The following is a 25000-nucleotide window of genomic DNA, read 5'->3' as shown; positions in this document are numbered from 1 at the left end:
TTCTTAGTGAGCTAATGTTTATATGCTAAAGTAGGCCAAAGTTCAGCCATAGCTACGTTGTTAGCTTCTAGCAAAAAGTCAGGCACTGAAGAAATTGCAGTGTGAATGCTGTATGTTGAAAGGCTGATGCTACACTATATATGTGTACATATATATATATATACAGTGCCTTGCGGCCCCTTGAACTTTTCGACCTTTTGCCACATTTCAGGCCTCAAACATAAAGATATAAAACTGTAATTTTTTGTGAAGAATCAACAACAAGTGGGACACAATCATGAAGTGGAACGAAATTTATTGGATATTTCAAACCTTTTAAACAAATAAAAAACTGAAATATTGGGCGTGCAAAATTATTCAGCCCCCTTAAGTTAATACTTTGTAGCGCCACCTTTTGCTGCGATTACAGCTGTAAGTCGCTTGGGGTATGTCTCTATCAGTTTTGCACATCGAGAGACTGACATTTTTGCCCATTCCTCCTTGCAAAACAGCTCGAGCTCAGTGAGGTTGGATGGAGAGCGTTTGTGAACAGCAGTTTTCAGTTCTTTCCACAGATTCTCGATTGGATTCAGGTCTGGACTTTGACTTGGCCATTCTAACACCTGGATATGTTTATTTGTGAACCATTCCATTGTAGATTTTGCTTTATGTTTTGGATCATTGTCTTGTTGGAAGACAAATCTCCGTCCCAGTCTCAGGTCTTTTGCAGACTCCATCAGGTTTTCTTCCAGAATGGTCCTGTATTTGGCTCCATCCATCTTCCCATCAATTTTAACCATCTTCCCTGTCCCTGCTGAAGAAAAGCAGGCCCAAACCATGATGCTGCCACCACCATGTTTGACAGTGGGGATGGTGTGTTCAGGGTGATGAGCTGTGTTGCTTTTACGCCAAACATAACGTTTTGCATTGTTGCCAAAAAGTTCGATTTTGGTTTCATCTGACCACAGCACCTTCTTCCACATGTTTGGTGTGTCTCCCAGGTGGCTTTTGGCAAACTTTAAACGACACTTTTATGGATATCTTTAAGAAATGGCTTTCTTCTTGCCACTCTTCCATAAAGGCCAGATTTGTGCAGTATACGACTGATTGTTGTCCTATGGACAGAGTCTCCCACCTCAGCTGTAGATCTCTGCAGTTCATCCAGAGTGATCATGGGCCTCTTGGGGCATCTCTGATCAGTCTTCTCATTGTATGAGCTGAAAGTTTAGAGGGACGGCCGGGTCGCCCATTAGATTTGTAGTGGTCTGATACTCCCTTCCATTTCAATATTATCGCTTGCACAGTGCTCCTTGGGATGTTTAAAGCTTGGGAAATCTTTTTGTATTCAAATCCGGCTTTAAACTTCTCCACAACAGTATCTCGGACCTGCCTGGTGTGTTCCTTGTTCTTCATGATGCTCTCTGCGCTTTACACGGACCTCTGAGACTATCACAGAGCAGGTGCATTTATACGGAGACTTGATTACACACAGCTGGATTCTATTTATCATCATTAGTCATTTAGGTCAACATTGGATCATTCAGATATCCTCACTGAACTTCTGGAGAGAGTTTGCTGCACTGAAAGTAAAGGGGCTGAATAATTTTGCACGCCCACTTTTTCAGTTTTTTATTTGTTAAAAAAGTTTTAAATAGCCAATGAATTTCGTTCCACTTCATAATTGGGACCCACTTGTTGTTGATTCTTCACAAAAAATTACAGTTTTATATCTTTATGTTTGAGGCCTGAAATGTGGCAAAAGGTCGAAACGTTCAAGGGGGCCGAATACTTTCGCAAGGCACTGTATATATATATACTGGTGAAGCTGCTGCCGGTATGTTACTGTACATTTACGGTGTGTGTGGTGCACATCTTCCTTTTCCACACCCAGAGAAAACACCAATCAACATTTAAATCATATTTAATAAACGCTGCTCTATGTGTGGATTTATTCTGAAATCATTCTGCTTTCTTCTCCTCCCTCGCTCTATATTTACCTCTCTCCACCTCACTCTGTTTGCTAACTCCTCCGCCCTCGCAGTCGCTCAATATTTATCTCCCTTATCACTCATTCTCTCTCTCCATCACCCTCCTGTTCTCTCTCTCCATCACCATCCTGTTCTATCTCTCCATCACCATCCTGTTCTCTCTCTCCATCACGATCCTGTTCTATCTCTCCATCACCATCCTTTTCTCCCTCCGGAGCCACATTTCCACCAGCGTGGGCTGAGCTGTAAGTAAGGAGAGAGAGAGGAAGAGAGAGAGAGAGAGAGAGGGAGAGGGAGAGGGGAGAGAGACATAGATAGAGAGACAGAAAGAGAAAGAGAGAGGGAGCGAGAGAGAGGGAGAGACAGAGAGAGACAAAGAGAGGGAGAGACAGAGAGGGGAGAGACAGAGAGAGAGAGAGAGGGAGACAGAGAGAAACAGAGAGGGAGAGAATAAATGAATGTAGTGGAGTAACTAAAGTAACTAGTAACTAAAGCTGTAACAGATGAATGTAGCGGAGTAACTAAAGTAACTAGTAACTAAAGCCGGAACAGATGAATGTAGTGGAGTAACTAAAGTAACTAGTAACTAAAGCTGTAACAGATGAATGTAGCGGAGTAACTAAAGTAACTAGTAACTAAAGCCGGAACAGATGAATGTAGTGGAGTAACTAAAGTCACTAGTAACTAAAGTAACTAGTAACTAAAGCTGGAACAGATGAATGTAGTGGAGTAACTAAAGTAACTAGTTACTAAAGTAACTAGTATCTAAAGATGTAACAGATGAATGTAGCGGAGTAACCAAAGTAACTAGTAACTAAAGTAACTAGTAACTAAAGCTGTAACAGATGAATGTAGTGGAGTAACTAAAGTAACTAGTAACTAAAGCTGGAATAGATGAATGTAGTGGAGTTACTAAAATAACTAGTAACTAAAGTAACTAGTAACTAAAGCTGTAACAGATGAGTGTAGTGGAGTAACTAAAGTAACTAGTAACTAAAGCTGTAACAGATGAATGTAGCGGAGTAACTAAAGTAACTAGTAACTAAAGCTGTAACAGATGAATGTAGTGGAGTAACTAAAGTAACTAGTAACTAAAGCTGTAACAGATGAATGTAGCGGAGTAACTAAAGTAACTAGTAACTAAAGCTGGAACAGATGAATGTAGTGGAGTAACTAAAGTAACTAGTAACTAAAGCTGTAACAGATGAATGTAGTGGAGTAACTAAAGTAACTAGTAACTAAAGCTGTAACAGACGAATGGAGCGGAGTAACTAAAGTAACTAGTAACTAAAGCTGGAACAGATGAATGTAGCGGAGTAACTAAAGTAACTAGTAACTAAAGCTGTAACAGATGAATGTAGCGGAGTAACTAAAGTAACTAGTAACTAAAGCTGGAACAGATGAATGTAGCGGAGTAAAAAATTCCAATATTTCTCTCTGAAATGTAGCGGAGTAGAAGTAGAAAGTGGAATGAAAAGAAAAAACTCAAGTAAAGTACAAGTACCTCAACATTTGGTACTTAAAGGTACAGTACTGGAGTAAATGTACTTAGTTACATTCCTCTGCTTGTCGTTGCCAGATTGCATTTCCCTGTTCTCAGCACCGAGGTGTTAACAGCTTTCAGAGGCTGTGAAATGTAATCACGGTTTAGTGTAAATGGTTGCAAAAAAAGGAGAGAAGTGTGTGCAGGTCCTGTAAACTCCCATGATGCAACACTTTGCTTTCGGTGTGATGTCAGATCTCCGGCTAATGGACCAGCCCTCGTTCCTTGAAACTTTTCTCTTGACTTGAGACTTTCTTTTGAACTTGGTGCCAAAACACAATCATTGTAATTGTTGCCTTGAAATACTTCAAGACCACACACACACACACGCACGCACATTCACGCACGCACGCGCACACACACACACACACATTCCCTTTAAGAGCCAGGTGCGTTATGGACCTTGGAGCATTGCTGTTATGATGGAGCATTTGCACCGTAATATTCTTATTTGTAATCTTCTGCATGTGTGTGTGGTGCCGCTGCTGTGTGTGTGTGTGTGTGTGTGTGTGTGTGTGTGTGTGTGTGCTGCTGTGCGTCCCTGTGTGTGTAACAAGCATAGTGTGCGCGCGCTGTGCACGAGTCTAGGAGCATTTTACTAATGCTCTGTTAAAATAACAGTGAAATGCTGCGTTATTGACTTTAGACCAGGTTCAACCTGATCTCGCAGAATTTCGTGAAATTAACACGGCCCCTTAAGTTAAGGAAAGGTTGTGGGTGGGCGGGACAACAACGGGTTGCGTTTAGGAAAAGAAGAACGGATCGGTTGGACATGTGAGACTCGATCCCCGGGCTCCTGGGTGAAAGTCCTGTGCTATTTGACCCATCCACCCCCCCCAACCAACCTCCCTACACTTTCATACTACTCTTAGAATGTAGAGAGACAGCAGTAGAGAGTAGTATGTAGAGAGACAACAGTAGAGAGACAACAGTAGATAGTAGTATGTAGAGAGACAACAGTAGAGAGTAGTATGTAGAGAGACAACAGTAGAGAGACAACAGTAGATAGTATGTAGAGAGACAACAGTAGAGAGACAACAGTAGAGAGTAGTATGTAGAGAGACAACAGTAGAGAGTAGTATGTAGAGAGACAACAGTAGAGAGTAGTATGTAGAGAGACAACAGTAGAGAGTAGTATGTAGAGAGACAACAGTAGAGAGACAACAGTAGAGAGTAGTATGTAGAGAGACAACAGTAGAGAGTAGTATGTAGAGAGACAACAGTAGAGAGTAGTATGTAGAGAGACAGCAGTAGAAAGTAGTATGAAGAGAGACAACAGTAGAGAGTAGTATGTAGAGAGACAGCAGTAGAGAGTAGTATGTAGAGAGACAGCAGTAGAGAGACAACAGTAGAGAGTAGTATGTAGAGAGACAAAAGTAGAGAGTAGTATGTAGAGAGACAAAAGTACAGAGTAGTATGTAGAGAGACAGCAGTAAGGCAAGGCAAGGCAAGGCAGCTTTATTTGTATAGCACATTTCAGCAACAGGGCAATTCAAAGTGCTTTACATAAAACATTAAAGAGCAGTAAGAAAACAATTAAAAACAATTTAAAAACATTAATAAACAAATTAAAAACATTAAAAGACAAGAATAAAATTGATAGTGCAGTATAAGAATAAAAGTTACAGTGCAGTATAAGAAATTATAGTTAATAAAATAGGTTATTTAAAGAAAAGCAACATCAAAAAGATAGGTCTTTAGCTTAGATTTAAAAGAACTGAGAGTTGGAGCGGACCTACAGGTTTCTGGGAGTTTGTTCCAAATATGTGGAGCATAAAAACTGAACGCTGCTTCCCCCTGTTCAGTTCTGACTCTGGGGACAACAAGTAGACCTGTCCCAGACGACCTGAGAGGTCTGGGTGGGTCATAGTGTAGTAGCAGATCAGAAATGTATTTTGGCCCTAAACCGTTTAGTGATTTATAAACCAGTAAAAGTATTTTGAAATCAATTCTTTGAGGCACTGGAAGCCAGTGTAGAGACTTCAGTACTGGAGTGATGTGATCCACTTTCTTGGTTTTAGTGAGGACTCGAGCAGCAGCGTTCTGAATCAGCTGCAGCTGTCTGATTGATTTTTTGGGGAGACCTGTAAAGACACCGTTACAGTAGTCAAGTCTACTGAAGATAAAAGCATGGACAAGTTTTTCCAGATCCTGCTGAGACATAAGTCCTTTAACCCTTGATATATTTTTAAGGTGGTAATAGGCTGATTTTTTTATTATGTTAATGTGGCTTTTAAAATTTAGGTCTGAGTCCATGACTACACCAAGATTTCTGGCTTTGTCTGTTGTTTTTAACATTGTCGTTTGAAGCTGAGCGCTGACTTTCAATCGTTCCTTTTTTGCTCCAAAAACAACCACCTCCGTTTTTTCTTCATTTAATTTAAGAAAGTTCTGGCACATCCAATCATTAATCTGTTCAATGCACATATTTAATTGTTGTATTGGGCTATAGTTCCCTGGCGATAAGGTTATGTAAATTTGGGTGTCATCCGCATAACTATGGTAGCTTATTTTGTTGTTTTCCATAATCTGAGCCAGTGGAAGCATGTAGATGTTGAACAGAAGAGGCCCCAGAACTCCGCACGTCATATTTGTATGCTCAGATGTATAATTACCTATAGACACAAAGTAGTCCCTATTCTTTAAATAGGATTCAAACCACTTTAGTACTGAGCCAGAAAGACCAACCCAGTTTTCCAATCAGTCAAGCAATATGTCATGGTCTACCGTATCAAATGCAGCACTGAGATCAAGTAATACTAAGACTGAAATTTTGTCACTATCTGTGTTTAAGTGGATGTCATTAAAGACTTTAACAAGAGCCGTCTCAGTGCTGTGGTGTGGTCGAAAACCTGACTGGAAGGCATCAAAACTGTTGTTTAGCGATAAGAAAAGGTTGAGTTGTTGAAAAACCACTTTTTCTATGATTTTACTTAAAAATGGAAGGTTTGATATTGGCCTATAGTTGCTCATTAGTGTCGTGTCTAGATTGTTCTTTTTTAGGAGTGGCTTGATGACTGCAGTTTTCAGGGCCTGTGGGAAGATACCTGAGAGCAGAGATGTGTTTACAATCTGTAGAAGATCAGAAGCCAAACAATTCAAAACATTTTTGAAAACACCCGTTGGTAGAATATCAAGGTAACAGGAGGAGGTTTTCAGATGTTGTATAATGTCCTCCAGGTTTTTAAGGTTGATCGTATGAAATTTTGTCATGTTGGAATTTGTTTTGCGTGCACACTGTGACAACACATATCGTGTACTTGATATGGAAGCACTGACTTTTGTCTAATTTTCTGAATTTTGTCTGTGAAGAAGGAGGCAAAGTCATTGCAAGCCTTGGTAGACAACAGTTCAGATGCTACTGGTACTGGAGGGTTAGTTAATCTATCGACAGTAGCAAACAAAGCACGTGAATTATTATTGTTTCTGGCAATAATGTCAGAGAAAAAGGACCGCCTTGCATTTCTTAGTTCCAGATTATAAATGCGAAGTCTCGCTTTATAAGTGTTATAATGGACCTGGAGATTAGAATTTTTCGCCAACTGCGTTCAGCTTTTCGACACTCTCTTTTTCTGTTCTCACAACTATAAAATTTCTCCATGGAGATCTTTTCTTACCAGAGACAGCTTTGACCTTAGTGGGAGCAATAGCATCAATAACGTTCGTAATTTTACAGTTGAAATTATCTACAAGCTCAGTGACTGAGGCCCCAGTGAGGGTGGGTGTAGAGGAGAAAAGCTGAATGAATGATTCACTGGTGTTTTCAGTGATATACCGTTTTCTGATTAACTTTGTTTGAACACTTTTGGGCACAGAGATAGTGCCGTTAAAGAAAACACAGGAATGATCAGAGAGAGCAACATCAGTCACCACAACCTTGGAAATGTTCAGACCCTTGGAGATAATCAAGTCCAGAGTGTGCCCCTTATTGTATGGGGCTGTGTCACATGCTGAGTCAGTCCATAGCTCTCAAAAACACAACACAGTTCTTTGGTCCCTCGGTCCTGGGGGTTGTCAACATGAATGTTAAAATCACCAGCAATAATTACACGGTCAAAGTTAATACAGATTATAGACAGCAGTTCAGTAAAGTCATCAAAGAAGGATGCACAGTATTTAGGTGGCCTGTAGATATTTAGAAGTAGAGCTTGAGGGGAGGATCTTAGCTGAAGAGCCACATATTCAAAAGAAGCAAAATTTCCGTAAGATAATTGCGTACATTGGAATGAGTCATTAAAAAAAATGGCGACTCCACCTCCTTTCTTATTCACTCTATTTTCACTCATAAAACTAAAGTTCGGGGGGGCTGACTCAATGAGAACAGAAGCACTGTTATTATGGTCCAACCAGGTTTCAGTTAAAAACATAAAATCAAGATTGTGCTTGATAATAAAATCATTGATTAAAAATGACTTTCCCGCCAAAGACCTAACGTTTAGTAGGGCTAGTGTTAGTGCGTTTTCATTTTTTGGGACATACTGTGGCTGACGAGGAATGGATGCTAAATTTGCAAAGTTTGCAGTCACGTGCTTATTCGCCATTCTTTTTCTATTACCTATCACAACATAAATTGTGGAAGAATCTAATACGCTGGGCCCAGGCTTGTCTTGGAAAGAGTCATGAGTGCTACTAGGCAAGCAGCCTGGACCCGGCCCATATCAGTTAATGCTTGTTGCCTTTTGCACACAAGTATCCTTATCAGTTTGGGGAGAAGGAGTTTACTGCCGTCCTTGAGCGGGCAGAGGTGCCTGGCGTTTTACGATGGGAGAAGGAAGGGGGGCATACTTGGTTCCAGCATTTACCAGCTGCTTCATCTGGTCAGTGAACTCCAACATGGGTATGGGGGAAAGAGGGGAGAGCGACGTATCCTTAAAGAGGTCCTCAAAGCTGTCGTGGTTGTCCAAGGGGTTTGAGGAGTGTTGGACGGGTGAGAAGGGGTGTTGAGATTTCTCATCTCTGCTCTTTGGTCTCCCATGGTCAATTCTTTGCTCAGGTGGGGGCTGTGGTGGCTCACTGCCGCACTTTGTTGTGTCTTCCTCTTGTTTTGGTTCATCTTGTCTCATGTCCTTGGCCAAGGGAGCAGATGTGTGGCGCAGAAAGTAAAGTAGGCTAGAGGTGAACAGCTTTACTCCTGGCTTGTTAAGGAATAGTCCATCTGCTTTAAAAAGATGTCTGCAGAAAATGTTAAAATTGTCAATGAACTGCAGAGAATGGTTGTTGGTACATGCAGTTGAAAGCCATTTGTTCAGTGCCAACAGTCTGCCGAATCTCTCAGCTCCTCCTCTGACTGGTGGTATAGGGCCACTGATAAACACCTTTGCGTTTAGGGAGCTGACTGTGTTCAGCACATTCATAAAGTCACGATTCAGCACTTCAGACTCTTGCTTTACAACATCATTTGACCCTGTATGCAGTATAATGTTCTTCACAGTTGGGTGTGCTGCTATGATATCCTGGATTCTTTGGGCCAAGTCAGACACCATATCTTTGGGAAAACAGAGTATTTTGGTGTTTTTACTGCTTTTTATATCTTTCACAGCAGAGTCACCCACAATCAGAGTTTGGGGCCCAGTCATTAGCTTTCCCTGTAGCTTTTTACTTTTAGAATTGCTCTCAGTCCTTACCCTGCTGTGTGACAATGAGACGTAATCCAGGTCATGTCCAGGGTCCTGCAGCAGTGGAGCAAATCTGTTCTTCACCTGCACAGTCAGTTATTGGGGAGGCATTTTGTTGCTGATTTTCCCTTTTGCAGCTGTCCACGACTGTGTCCTGCTAAGTACAGGGGTTGAAGAGGCGCTCTGCCTGGATGATAATGCAGGCCGGCCGGTCGTATCACAAATCTCAGGGCGCTGTGCTCTGCCCGTTAGTCGTCCTCCCATTTCCCAGGAAAATTATTTACTCTTAGGTTTTGCACCAAAAGAGTTCCAGGGAGGACTGCCGCTTGTTGATTTATTATCCGTTCCACAGCCCTCTTGTTTCTTTGTGGTCTTGCTGGTGCTAGTTAGCCGTGTGTTAGCATGCTTTTGTCCATTGTTTTGGGTCACTGGTAAAGTGGTGTCATTTCCACATGATCTGTTCACTTCCACGTTTACTTCTAACCGGTAAATTTTGGTTTCCAGAACTGCAATCTTCTGAAGGAGTTTGTAGTAGTCCTCTATGGAGAAGGGTGGCATCTTGCTGCTAATTAGCTTTAGCTACAGTCACTTTAGGACAGGCTTGAGCTATTGGTAGGCCACGCTCACGCAGAAAAATGTTCAAATATGACAATAGCCTACTATGTCTACAAAAAATGTATAGTCCAGTGATTTATAACTATCCAAGAGCCGCTGCTCATAGTTTCTCTCAGAGGAAAAGCAAGATTATCAGCAAAAATATGCAAGCAGAAGCAGGAGCAAGCAATAGAGCGTCTGCACTGTAAGAAGCAGGAAGCGAATAAAAAAAGTAGCAGTAGAGACTAGTATGTAGAGAGACAGCAGTAGACAGTAGTATGTAGAGAGACAGCAGTAGAGAGTAGTATATAGAGAGACAACAGTAGAGAGTAGTATATAGAGAGACAGCAGTAGAGAGTAGTATGTAGAGAGACAGCAGTAGAGAGTAGTATGTAGAGAGACAACAGTAGAGAGTAGTATGTAGAGAGACAGCAGTAGAGAGTAGTATGTAGAGAGACAACAGTAGAGAGTAGTATGTAGATAGACAACAGTAGAGAGTAGTATGTAGAGAAACAGCAGTAGAGAGCAGTATGTAGAGAGACAACAGTAGAGAGTAGTATGTAGAGAGACAACAGTAGAGAGTAGTATGTAGAGAGACAACAGTAGATAGTAGTATGTAGAGAGACAACAGTAGAGAGTAGTATGTAGAGAGACAACAGTAGAGAGACAACAGTAGATAGTAGTATGTAGAGAGACAACTGTAGAGAGACAACAGTAGAGAGTAGTATGTAGAGAGACAACAGTAGAGAGTAGTATGTAGAGAGACAGCAGTATAGAGTAGTATATAGAGAGACAGCAGTAGAGAGTAGTATGTAGAGAGACAGCAGTAGAGAGACAACAGTAGAGAGACAACAGTAGAGAGTAGTATGTAGAGAGACAGCAGTAGAGAGTAGTATGTAGAGAGCACGTTTAGATCTGACGATAAAGGAGACTTTTAGCACCATCAGCAATGCCAAAGACACCTGACCAAGCGTCCGTATTTCACGCAGAGAAAATAAAAACTAAAATATGAGCAGGTGAAGACTAACAATCTCATTTTGTCCCTTTTTTGTATCCTATAAGAAGAAGTTTGGATAAATGTCCCTTTCGCTTTCACAGACAGTAATGTGATAAACGGAGATGGAAACACTTTGTGCCAAATAAAAACCGGGACGTGGGCTGAGCCTGATCCCACTGATGAATGCGTCTGTCTCCGAGCAACGCTGTTTTGGAGTCGGTTCCCCTGGAGCCTCGCCAAATATTTTGCCTTTTGTGTCTGTTTCTGGGAGTGAATTAATCATGAAAAGACTCTGGCTGACTTTGATTTGGCTCGTGGGTGTCTCTGAGCAAGATTTAAGTGAAATTAACAGTGGATAATCATGTTTTAATACCTCAACCATAAAATATACATGTCGATACGCTCCAAAACGGGGTCAGCCCTATGTTCCCACAGCCCAATGTTCCCACAGCTCTATGTTCCCACAGCTCTATGTTCCCACAGCCCTATGTTCCCACAGCCCAATGGTCCCACAGCCCAATGTTCCCACAGCCCAATGTTCCCAAAGCCCTATGGTCCCACAGCCCTATGTTCCCACAGCCCAATGGTCCCACAGCCCTATGTTCCCACAGCCCTATGTTCCCACAGCCCTATGTTCCCACAGCTCTATGTTCCCACAACCCAATGGTCCCACAGCCCAATGGTCCCACAGCCCTATGGTCCCACAGCCCAATGGTCCCACAGCCCAATGGTCCCACAGCCCAGTGGTCCCACTGCCCAATGTTCCCACAGCCCAATGGTGGTCCCACAGCCCTATGTTCCCACAGCCCAATGGTGGTCCCACAGCCCAGTGGTCCCACAGCCCAATGGTCCCACAGCCCTATGGTCCCACAGCCCTATGGTCCCACAGCCCTACGTTCCAACAGCCCTCTGGTCCCACAGCCCTATGTTCCCACAGCCCAATGTTCCCACAGCCCAATGGTCCCACAGCCCAATGGTCCCACAGCCCTATGTTCCCACAGCCAAAAGTGTCTTTGCTAGTTTAAGACCCACGTCTATTAAATTGCAAATGCACCTGCGCCCATCTGTGGCCCATGGGCGTGCTGGAGGTGTGTTCAGGTGCATTCTGAGCGTGCTGGTCATACAGGGAGGTGTGTTCAGGTGCATTCTGGGCGTGCTGGTCTTACAGGGAGGTGTGTTCAGGTGCATTCTGGGTGTGCTGGTCTTACAGGGAGGTGTGTTCAGGTGCATTCTGGGCGTGCTGGTCTTACAGGGAGGTGTGTTCAGGTGCATTCTGGGAGTATTGCTATCTTGAGGCAGCGGGAAGTGATCGCGCCATTGACCAACAAAAACCTGGTCTAAAGTCAATAACGCAGCATTTCATTGTTATTTTAAAAGAGCATTAGTAAAATGCTCCGAGGCTCGTGCACAGCAGCGTGCACACTATGCTTCTTACACACACAGGGACACACAGCAGCACACACACACGCAGAAGATTACAAATAAAAATATTACGGTGCAAATCCTCCATCGTAACAGCAATGCTCCAAGGTCCAAACGCACCTGATTGGTTGATTGCATGTTACGCCCAAAACACACTTATGATTAATGAAGACACTAAGTACAACCCTTTTGAGCCGTGAATTCAACGCAGAACCGTAAATAGGGGCGTAACGTATGGCTGTATGTCACTTTAAAGGATTCCAACAGTCTGCAGCTAAAGACACAGAGGAGACATAGCAGAACTGTGAATGGAAACAGTATTTCTGTATCTTTAGACTGACGACTATGGAAGGATTCTGTTGTTGCACTGATGACATTAGTGCTGAGGAAATGCACATTATCCCTTGAACGTGAACTCGTTGTCCTTTCGGGTCAAATTAACTTTTTTTGGGCTCTTTTCCAACGTTTTTGTCACTTTTTCCGACGCGTTTTTAAAAACAGGGTCAATAAAGACAATTTAAATGACATAATACTTATTTTTTTAGTTAATAAAACAGAAATTGTGGATTATTTTGACTGTTAAGTTCAGATCAGAGGATGTTGAGTGGCTCACAGTTGATGAAAATAAAAAACACCCACAATTCAATGAAAGTAATCATTAATTTTACCAGCCAACAATGTTACATGGCTTCCATACAACGTACAACCACGCATTCATGTTACTATGGTGTATTTTGGGTCAAAGAAACCCATAATTCTGATATAAAAATGGCTCGAAGGAACAAAGGCTTGTTTCTCTCTGCCAAGTATAGAGAATTTGCAGCATTTTTGGATATTTAAAAGATGACCTATGCCGAGAGGTTTTAGTATTCTGTGACTTCTGTTTCCTGAGAATGGGGTCTCTGACACCGCTGTTATACTGCCGGTCGTTTTGTGCAGCGTGGCGGTAAAAACCTGATTTGTTGCCCCTTTTAAAACTGACGTGAAGGTCGTATGGCGACAGAGGAAGAGGCCGTAAACGGCAGCAGAGAGACGGAGACACCGCCGGGAAAGTAAATGGCTTCATTTACCGGAGCCGCGGCGAGATATACAGCGAGATACACACTCTCGGTGTGTCTCACGGTCGCCTCTTGTCACTTGTCTTGTCTTCTGATTGGACGAAGGAAATGTTGCATTCCTTTATCACTGATTGGATGACCCAAGAAGGATGAATCTGTCGGCTGTCTCTTCAGCTTTTAAAGGAAATGTTTCCGGGTCTCCAGCCTCGAATGTTTTTCTCCAAAAGCCTCCGAATCTTTTAGGGTTTTAACTTTACTTTGACTTTGTGTCAGTTCCCCTCGGTCTCTCTGATTGGTTGCGGCAAATCAACGCAGCAACCTTACCGATGTTATGGGACTTAGAAGCAGAACAAGTTTACGTCTGGCTCCGCCCCCAAATGTGACATAATCTGGCTCCTCCCCTAAACGTTTACAACGTTTGGCCCCGCCCCCAAATGTTCACAACATCTGACTCTGCCCACACATGTCTGACTCCGCCCACACATATCTGGCTCCGCCCCAAAAAGTTTACAACGTCCGGCTCCGCCCCCCAAAAGTTTACAATGTTTGGCTCCGCCCCCTGGATGTGACATCATCTAATTAACGGTGTCTTAACTCCGGAATACGCTGATCATCGATTAATTTCCCGGGGCAACTGTAACCCACGGCAACCGGCATGAGATGAGGCGATGTGTCTGGATGTTTTATTCTTTCGTTTGTTTAAATTCTTCTTTTCCTCCCTCTCTTCTCTCTTTCTCCCTCTCTTCTCCTTTCCTCTCTCCCTCTGTCGCTCTTCCTCTCTCTGTCTCTCTCTTCCTTCCTCTCTTCTCCTTTCCTCCCTCTCTTCCTCCCTCTCTTCCTCTCTCTTCTCTCTTCCTCCCTCTCTTCTCCTTTCCTCCCTCTCTTCCTCCCTCTCTTCTCCTTTCCTACCTCTCTTCCTCCCTCTCTCTCCCCTCTCTTCCTCCCTCTCCCTCTCTCTTCTCTCTTCCTCCCTCTCTTCTCTCTTGCTCCCTCTCTTCCTCCCTCTCTCTGTCTCTCTTTCTTCCTCTCCTCCTCCCTCTCTTCTCTCTTCCTTCCTCTCTTCCTCTCTCTGTCTCTCTTGCTCCCTCTCTTCCTCCCTCTCTCTGTCTCTCTTCCTTCCTCTCTTCCTCCCTCTCTTCTCTCTTCCTTCCTCTCTTCCTCTCTCTGTCTCTCTTCCTCCCTCTCTTTCTCCCTCTCTTCCTCCCTCTCTTCTCCTTTCCACCCTCTCTTCCTCCCTCTCTGTCTCTCTTCCTCCCTCTCTCCTCTCTCCCTCCCTCCATCTGTCTCTCCGCAGGGCCGGGTTTGAACAGGACATCGAGGGCGACCACTCGCTTCACCCCGACAGCTGCCGCGGTGAGATAAACTCGCCGTTTTACAGCCATTAAACGGACGATAACGGTTCTAATGTGAGGTGTAAACAGCGTAACGCCAGGGGATTGTAAGACTGCAGCAACCATACGGGCGATAAACTGCACAATAAATGAGATGGGGGGAACTTTTAGGGAGATAGATGCATTTTTTTGCTGTAGAATCAGACTCAGACTCAATGCATTGCCAAGTAAGTAAGTAGCACTTGTTGGTGCATACTAGGGGTGGTACGGTTCACAAAACCCACGGTTCGGTTCCTATCACGGTTTTAGGGTCACCGTTTTCGGTTCTGCACGGTTCTTGTTATTTTTTCTGAAGTTTTTCTATACTTCAGCATATGATATATAGCTAAAATCAGCATATTGAATGCATGTTGCACAATACATGCACACAGTGGCAGTTCTATATATTCTTTTATTTCATCATAGGTAACATGAAATCCAAAATGTTCCCACACACCAGACTATACACGACCAAGGGGGGTAAGCTTTGCTTCAGAACTCGAACCTCCTATGGCGCCATTTTCATGCTACAAAGCGATCACCTCCCGTTAGCATCCCATTGACTCCCATTCATTTTGGCGTCACTTTGACAGCGAATAACTTTACGTCTGAAGGGTTTAAAGACTCTATTTGTCCGTTGTTTATTTCTAAAGAAACACGACAATGTATAAAAGGCTCCATTACCTTGTACCTCACGTTATGGCTCGTAGCAGACGCTTTTATAAAATATAAATTTTTTTTATCATATTTTTTACAAAAAAAATTATATAATAAAAAAAAAAACTCAATTTTTTTTTTTTTTTTTTTTTTTTATTATAATTTAATAATTTTATTATCAGTAATTAGCCTGTGCCTATGTTATCTCCTTACATATACCTACCGGCTCTCCTCTGTAAGATTGGGAGTGATTGAGATTTCTCTCGGGCCAGCTACCAGAAGACTTCACACTTTCAGACAGGTTGCCGTCACGTCACATCTACGTCTTCACCTCAGTTGGAGGCTGCTCAGTAAAGCTCAGCCAGCACCGGGAAGAGAACTTCTAACATCCTTCACTGGTCTCCCTCCAGACACCGGGATCTGGTGGTCCATTCTTATATCTGTCAAAACGACGGGCGCGATCCTCCAACTTCGGCCTGACCTGCGCAGCAGCAGCGCGACGCGCCTTTGAGGAGGGTCGTTCGGCGCCCGCTCAAAATCTTAACGAAAATCTTTTAAACTGACCTTCGTCGATCTGAAATGAAGACAACTGCACGGCCTATTTCTCGCTTAAAATGTTTTCAGAGACACGTTTCGGTGAACTGTTTTCGTAAAATACGAGATCGTATTCAGATCGAGACGCCATTAAGAGTCCGTTTTGAGATTCGCGGGAGCAGCAAGACCCACGCGGCGTGTTCGTCCAATCAGCTGCCATGTGTCACGCTCATCCCCCTCGTCATTTCCAGTAAGCGTTTTAACATAGGTGTCGAAAGTGGGCGCCACGGCAGTAAGTGGTTAGTGCACGTTACTTTATACTGATGAACTGCGAACCGGACACCGCTATCGAACCGACACCATTAAATGATACGTAGACATATTACAAATTAATATGAAATAAAAAATTAATAAAGAAAGAAATAACACATACACAGAACTATTTAACATTAGGAAAAGAAAGAGGCTGTTGGGATGCAAAAGTTCAGGATGTATAGACCGTGCAGAGGAAAGGTATGTAAGTCCAGGATGTAGGATTGAGGTTTGATGCCAGCGGGGGGGTGTGCATGATGTGACCGTGGTCGTGTTTGTTTGTGTTGTGTGCAGCCGACGTGATGGCGACCACGCGGAACCAGGAGGCCGGCGCTGCAGCTGACTCCGCCTACGGTAGGGAACTCTTCTTGTGACACACACACACACACTGCCAAAGGTCCATATTTAAGTCTGTTTTTTTTTTCTTTTGTTAACTACTTTTTTGTCCTTGTAATGAAAAAGTGTCTTTTAAAATGCACTCATAGCTAAATGTTTGAGGTGTGTGTGTTTTTTTTTTTTTTTTTTTTTTTTTTTTTTTTTTTTTTTTTTGTGTGTGTTTGTGTGTGTGTGTGTGTGTGTATCTGTTTGCGTTTGTGCGTGCGTGCGTGTCTGTAATTGTGTGTGTCTGTGTGCGTGCGTGCGTGTGTGTGTGTGTCCATGCGTGCGTGTGTATGTGTGTTTGGACTAAAAAAGTTGGTACGTGATCTTGGTAATCAATTTGACAAAATTGTAGTAAATAAAAACTAAAAAAATAAATAAAAGTGACAAAAAAAAACATTGGAAAACGACAATTTTTATAAAAAAAATTCACAAAAAAATACGCCATAAAAGTGCCACAAAATATACAAAATAATTGGTATAAATTCGACAAAAACATTGAGAAACGTGTAGAAAAAGAACAAAATGTTGAAATTTCGACCCAGAAAAACTAAGTACAGTCAACAGTGATGATTATCCAAAATACATCAACTCCAGATTACCTGAGGAATTTTGTCCTGGTAGACTCTCTCTTCCTCTCTTCCTTCCTCTCTTTTCCTTTCCTCCCTCTCTTCCTCCCTCTCTTCCTCTCTCTTCTCTCTTCCTCCCTCTCTTCTCTCTTCCTCCCTCTCTCTGTCTCTCTTCCTTCCTCTCTTCCTCCTCTTCTCCTTTCCTCCCTCTCTGTCTCTCTTCCTTCCTCGCTTCCTCCTTCTCTTCTCCTTTCCTCCCTCTCTTCTCTCTTCCTCCCTCTCTTCCTTCCTCTCTTCCTCTCTCTGTCTCTCTTCCTCCCTCTCTTCCTCTCTCTGTCTCTCTTCCTCCCTCTCTTCCTCTCTCTGTCTCTCTTCCTCCCTCTCTTCCTTCCTCTCTTCCTCCCGCTCTTCTCTCTTGTTAAAAAAAAAGTGACAAAAAAAAATTGGAAAAAGCGACACAATTTTTTTTGGAAAAAGCGACAAAAAACTTGTTAAAAACTCACAAAAATAATAATAAAAATATGCCATAAAAGTGACAAAAAAAATAATTGGTATAAATTCGACAAAAATGTAGACTTTCTTTTTTCTACCAAAAATGTGACATTTGTGTCGCCTTCTTTGGACCTAATCCATCCTTCCTTCCTTCCTTCTACTGTCCTTCTACTTTTTACAAGTTTCTCGCTTTTTTCTTCTTATGTCATGTTTTTGAAGTTTTTGATACTATTTTGACCTCTTCTTGCCTTACTTCCTTCCTTCTTTCTACCATCTATTTCCAAGTTTTTGTCTTTTTTACAGTTTTGTCTCTTTTTCTCATTAGCATTTAAATGCTTAAAGTAAATCTATCGCTGACAGCGCTGTACTGTTCCTGTTTATATAGTTTTTTTTTTTCTACTGAAAATGGCGCTGGTCAGGGGGTACTTGGCTTAAAGAAACAATTCAAAATGGGTACATTAATGAAAAAAGTTTGAGAACCACTGGGTTAAGGGAAAGTAAAAGTTTAAAGATAAACTAATTGGTTTTTTCACCACATACCAAGAAACACTTTCACGTAACCCGCGTCTGAGTGACGTCTTTTATCCCGCGTCTTTGAACCTCTTCAAAGTCGATCAAGCTGCTCAGTTTGACCTTGTCATGTTTGGGTTGTTTTGCATCAGTGGACGTGTTGCAGGTTTGTATTTGATCTGATCCAATCAGGCGCTACGGCTTCAAAACTAAACACTGACGTCCATGGGAATCTTTTCTTTTTTAAAGAGCAGCGCAGTCTTTGGAGCTTAGGGAGCTTTTCGCTTTGTATTCTCCCGCTGAAGTTAATTACATTCACCTGGCACCTAAATGTGGTCCTGTCGGACGACTAGAATGAGAAGTACCTTTTTAAAAAACAAGACGGGATCTCTGAGAGCCAGAGAGCTGAGACATGAGCCCACTGAAGTCTGGTGACAACGTGCAAATGCATTTAATATCCTCTCATTACATTCAGCGTGGAAGTTACAATCAAATGTCAAGTCACGTCTAAACAGTTGACATAGTTAGCTAAAAGTACTGTCTGAACAGTTGACATAGTTAGCTAAAAGTACTGACTAAACAGTTGACATAGCTAAAAACAGTTGATATAGTTAGCTAAAAGTACTGACTAAACAGTTGACATAGTTAGCTAAAAGTACTCACTTAACAGTTGTTAGGTTGTAAAAAGTTAAAACCATGCTTATGTTTTAAAAAAAATGTTTAATGTAGCCTGCAGCTAAATCTAATCAAGTAACTACACTAATTAGTATTTGTCTGGCTGAGACCCTCTCTAGCTTCTAAAGAACCATCAGGTCATATCTGTCATTTAGCATACTGGAGAAAGCTCCTTGTCTCCACACATGGAGACCTATTGTTTCTGCCTTTTGGGGAGCCACTCCCTGCTAGGCCAGACTAGATTAGAACAAAGGAAATGCAAACTCTGTAAACTTCAAAAGAATCGGCACTACCTTGATAAACGACCTTTGTCTGTGAACTGGAGTAAACCTGAAATCAGAGGTGTGTCTGAACAGTTGACATAGTTAAAAACAGTTGATATAGTTAGCTAAAAGTACTGTCTGAACAGTTTACATAGTTCAAAATAGTTGATATAGTTAGCTAAAAGTACTGTCTGAACAGTTGACATAGTTAAAAACTGTTTATATAGTTATCTAAAAGTACTGTCTGAACAGTTGACATAGTTATCTAAAAGTACTGACTAAACATTTGACATAGTTAGCTAAAATTACTGTCTGAACAGTTGACATAGTTAGCTAAAAGTACTGACTAAACAGTTGACATATTTAGCTAAAAGTACTGTCTGAACAGTTGACATAGTTAGCTAAAAGTACTGTCTGAACAGTTGACATAGCTAAAAACAGTTGATATAGTTAGCTAAAAATACTGAATAATCAGTTGACCTAGTTAGCTAAAAGTACTCACTTAACAGTTGACATAGTTAGCTAAAAGTACTGTCTGAACAGTTGACATAGTTAAAAACAGTTGATATAGTTAGCTAAAAGTACTGTCTGAACAGTTGACATAGCTAAAAACAGTTGATATAGTTAGCTAAAAGTACTGTCTGAACAGTTGACATAGTTAAAAACAGTTGATATAGTTAGCTAAAAGTACTGTCTGAACAGTTGACATAGTTAAAAACAGTTGATATAGTTAGCTAAAAGTACTGTCTGAACAGTTGACATAGCTAAAAACAGTTGATATAGTTAGCTAAAAGTACTGTCTGAACAGTTGACTTAGTTAAAAACAGGTGATATAGTTAGCTAAAAGTACTGTCTGAACAGTTGACATAGCTAAAAACAGTTGATATAGTTAGCTAAAAGTACTGACTAAACAGTTGACATAGTTAGCTAAAAGTACTCACTTAACAGTTGACATAGTTAGCTAAAAGTACTGACTGAACAGTTGACATAGTTAGCTAAAAGTACTGACTAAACAGTTGTAATAGTTAGTTAAAACATATTAACTTCGGTCGTGTCGCTGTGCCGGATCAACAGCTGGCGGCTGCTCGCTCTGCCTGCATTCTGCTGCAGGTCAGCGTCTAACGAGCGAGCTAACTGCTAACGGACACCGCCGCAACCAACAACCAGTACAAATTCTGTCATTATATATGTCATTTATAAAAGGTTTCTAGTGTCAGTGTATTGGCCGTGCAGTGGCTGCTTGTGCCTTGTCTTCAATCGTGTGTTGAACATTGAACGCTGCCACGTCAGGGCGGCCAAAGCGTCCAAAAGTTTCCCCGTACTTTTTGACAAGTGTGCTCGACACGGGCGGCCAGAGATTCTTTGCTCTGCGGTGTGTACGTACAGTTACAGAGCCGTTAAAACGACAGAAATATGATTCATGTTTCCACACAGGCTGAGCTCAGGTGTGTTTGTGTGGAGCTGCTGTGCAATATAGCTTCACCTCAACCCTCTAATTTGCCTCTTTAATCACTCAACAGCAGCGGGATGGGGAAGCGAAACAAAGAGCCTGCAGTCACAGGTTATAAAACAATGGTTCCCTCTCCATAAATATGAGTTTGCAGGCGGAAAACGTCTCGCTGTGCAGCGATTAGCCCTGACTGACTGACATGATTACAGGCGCAGCAGCAGCATCGACTCATTGACTCGCTTCCACTGATTCATCTCTTAAACGCGCACTAATTGTGTCCTGATTAACCGTGGCGTTTAAATTTCAGATTTTATTGACGCCTGCGGGGATTACCCACGGAGTTAATGGCTCCATAACACAATGAAAAGGCCCTGCAGACACACTTGGCAGCATGCTTATTCTTCACGCTTTCGTTGTGAAATTCCGGTTTAAATATGCAGAGATTAACAGGGGTGGAGCGATGGTGGGGGGCGTGGGGGGGGGGCTTCTTCTAGGGCTCCAGGAAACATCAGACAGTTTTACCTATGTTATCGGACTTAAAGGTCCCATGACATGGTGCGCTTTGGATGCTTTTATATAGGCCTTAGTGGTCCCCTAATACTGTATCTGAAGTCTCTTTTATATAGGCCTTAGTGGTGAAAGTGAAAGAGACTTCAGATACAGTATTAGGGGACCACTAAGGTCTATATAAAAGAGACTTCAGATACAGTATTAGGGGACCACTAAGGTCTATATAAAAGAGACTTCAGATACAGTATTAGGGGACCACTAAGGTCTATATAAAAGAGACTTCAGATACAGTATTAGGGACCACTAAAGGTCTATATAAAAGAGACTTCAGATACAGTATTAGGGGCCCATTAAAGGTCTATATAAAAGAAGACTTCCAGATACAGTATTAGGGGACCACTAAGGTCTATATAAAGAGACTTCAGATACAGTATTAGGGACCACTAAAAGGCCTATATAAAAGAGACTTCAGATACAGTATTAGGGGACCACTAAGGTCTATATAAAAGAGACTTCAGATACAGTTATTAGGGACCACTAGGTCTATATAAAAGAGACTTCAGATACAGTATTAGGGGACCACTAAGGTCTATATAAAAGAGACTTCAGATACAGTATTAGGGGACCATTAAGGTTTATATAAAGAGACTTCAGATACAGTATTAGGGGACCACTAAGGTCTATATAAAGAGACTTCAGATACAGTATTAGGGGACCACTAAGGCCTATATAAAAGAGACTTCAGATACAGTATTAAGGGGACCACTAAAGGGTCTATATAAAAGCATCAAAAACAGCATGTCATTGGACCTTTAAGCCCGGACTAGGATAGGCGCCCGGTGCTGTTCTACGAAGCGGAGCTGACAGGCTCTCCTCCATAATGCCATCTGAGGCATTAAGCGTCATGGTGTCAGGCAGCCGGTGAAGGACTCCAACACAATGGCGACGGATATTTTAATAGCGTGCCCCAAAATGTATCTGCAGCTCCATCAGTGGCTCCGTTACTGTAATGACATCATTTGGCTGGGAACTGTTTCCGTAATGGCGCTTTTGCTGCAAATTGGTTATTTAATGCAGTGCGAGGGAGGCCCACGCGTGATCAGTTTAGGCTCTGAATGGAAATAAATTGGCCATTATGCTGCAGCGTGCCATTACAGGGTAGTTTTATATTAGATGAGAGTTGACATTGTGCGAATAAGTTCTGCGCGATGCAAATATGATAGTTTCTTGGGCGACATGGTGGCTGTCTGTCTCGACCTTTTACATTACTGGGGTGCTGGTGATCCAGGAAATGAAGTCTATTCTGCTGCTGGGGGTAATGATGAGCAATTAAAATGGGTTTCATGTCCTTAAAGTTGAGAATGACCGGGCTGAACTCATGTGTTTGTCCTAACTTACTGCCAGACCAAAGCAATGCGTTTTTAGCAAGAAACACTTCGTGTTCTTTGCTACGCTGCTATAACATTAATTATGCTAAGCGTGAAGCCTGAAATTATATTGAGCGGGTGAGTTATACAACAAACAAAGAGACCTCTGTTCTACCATAGTTGTCATGAAGGGGGAGACTTAGCTATAGGGGCCCCATTTTAGCGATCTAACGGATTGGCCTTAACATGCAATAAACCAATCAGAGTGTCATCTCCCATTCCTTTAAAAGCCAGGCGCTTTTAGACCTTGGAGCATTGCTATTGTGATGGAGGATTTACCGTAATATTTGTATTATTATTATCCCATTGTTGGATCAATAAAAGTATAAATTAAAAATTATTATAAATTCTTAATCTCTTCTGGACAACTTCCTACAAGCTAGCGAGCTACTACGTTGAAAATGTCGAGTTTTGAAGAAAATGTGGATGGTGCAGCGAGGCGAGGCCTGCTTGGTTCTTTCGGGAATGATTGAAAAGTTATAAAGAAAATGTTTACACCTTGGTTGGAGCCAGTTTCAAAGTGGCCATTTGAGGAATTGCCTAAATATGTTCCCATCTCGAGATACCAGTATCTGAAAAAGCCTCCGATACTACCTTTAAAATGCTGGTAGCCCCTGTTGTGTCGAGGCCTTAAAGAGGGTAACTACCGTTTTTTCAACCTGGACCCTATGTCCCTATGTTTTTGTGTAAGTGACTGATGGGAACAGCAATCTTTGACATCGGTCAGTATTGGCCAGAGATCTCTGAGTGCGGCGCAGAGACACAAGCTGAGTGTAAGTTAATAGTAATTGTCCAGCTTGTATTTACCTTCACAGAAGTGCTGTTTTGCTGCTGAAGGCTCAGATTATTATTCTAAGTGTCTGACAACATTATGGAAAGGATTTCAAAGGGTCAACCTTTCTGTTAAGAGTAAAGATCCTTTTTTGAACATCAAACATCCGGCGAAATTGTGTTAAGCTAACCCACCAGACTCCTGTAAATAAACAGTAATTTAAGCATCGTAAAACACACTTCATTCAAAAGTCGGCAGAAACTAAATAAAACTATGAGCGTTCTGGGTGCGTCTTTCCACTTTTACCAACCATCACAACTCTAGTTTTGATTGAAATAAACACACAGTTTACTGATTTACATGTGAGAATATGTTGGCACTATACAGCCTTCAAAGTATGGCTTTTAAAATGGAGTCTGGTGGGTTTAGCGCTAGCGACTTAGACTGTTTCTGGTTAAACAGAAAGGTCTCAAAGAAGGTTTAAAGGTCCATCTCTGTAGGGATCCTTTCCATAATGTTGTCCAGACACTTAGAATAATAATCTGAGTCTGTTAGTGGCAAAAACATTGTGTAAGGCCTTGTTTCTTGTGCATCCACAATTCACTGTGATTGTTTGCCAGCTGTTGAGTTACATTTGAATGTTTTTGTCGGCGCCTGTGTCCAGTGTGGAAAAGTCTTCTCATGCATGAATGTCCAGAGTGAGGTGATTCACTTTCGTTAACCTTCATCCCTCTGTAGGACACGAGAAGTGGTTTTGGGAGCGTATTTGGGTTAGCCGGAGACCATGACGTGTCACCGGCTCAACACAGGCTCCTTCTGTCTTTAATGACACGAGGGTGGGGCGTTTGCATTTACAGGACTCTTAAGCGGCTGCGTGCTGTCTAATTGAAGTGTTAGGGGTGTTATGCTCAACAGAAGAGAGTGACATTTAAATTAAATTAAAGGAAGCCAGATTTCCCATCAGGCGTTCAGGACCGCGTCTCTTGGAGATGAGACTTCATTATTACGTTTTTTGTGTATTTCAGGCAAGCTGGAACAACCAGTCCTCTGAACTGTTCATCCTCTGGAACAGGACTCGACATTAAGGCTTGGATACACACACACACACACACACAGACGCCCCACCCCATACACCACAAACACCCACACACACACACAGACACACAGGCCACAGAGCCCACACCACCACACACCAATAAACAACACACACACCACACACCACAGCCACCACCACACACAACCCACACCAAACACACACACACACACACACACACACACACACCACACACACACTTACACACACACACACACCACACACAACAAACACACCCTTACCACACACACACACACACACACACACACCTTCCATCCTGTACAGTGGGAAGTTGTTATGCCAAGCAACCCCACTTCACTCTCACGAAAAACCCACCTTCTCTTTTCTACCCATATACACTACACCCACACACACACACACACACACACACATTAAAAAAGCTGCATTCCCTCCTGGGTGCCTGCAAACCCTGACACCACAGTGTAGATGACTGCCGCATAAATGTCAGCTCAGGCGGAGTGTGTGTGTGTGTGTGTATGTTAATAATGTGTATGTGTGTGTATGGTGTGTATTAATGTATATGTGTGTAATATTAATGGTAATGTCTATGTGTGTGTGTGTATTCGTATTATTAATGATATTTCAATGTGTGTCTTATTATTATTAATCGAGCTCTGGATGTCTCCATTAGATCCTCTTCTCTCTCACCTCGATCATTCTAAAGATGCAAATGCAACTCATCCATTTGACAAGAAGCTCTGCCCGACTGCTGAGTGTAAGAAACCTTGTGAGTTGAGACTGAATCGAGCTCAGCAATACGTAGCTTGCGGG

At 42.2% G+C, this 25000-nt stretch overlaps 1 protein-coding gene across 1 annotated transcript in view; it reads left to right on the top strand.

The window, feature by feature from the left end:
• Positions 1-25000, top strand: part of LOC120570952 (semaphorin-6D-like) — a 132620-nt gene that overhangs the window by 29796 nt on the left and 77824 nt on the right. The window contains exons 15-16 of the mRNA XM_039819639.1: positions 14491-14549; positions 16364-16423. Of these exons, the coding sequence (XP_039675573.1) occupies positions 14491-14549; positions 16364-16423 (119 nt within the window). The remainder of the gene's footprint in view (positions 1-14490; positions 14550-16363; positions 16424-25000) is intronic.

This window comes from Perca fluviatilis, chromosome 13 (assembly GCF_010015445.1).
Source record: "Perca fluviatilis chromosome 13, GENO_Pfluv_1.0, whole genome shotgun sequence".
Taxonomy (NCBI): domain Eukaryota; kingdom Metazoa; phylum Chordata; class Actinopteri; order Perciformes; family Percidae; genus Perca; species Perca fluviatilis.
The sequence above is the reverse complement of the archived record's forward strand: the minus strand, read 5'-3'. Positions and strand labels throughout refer to the sequence as shown.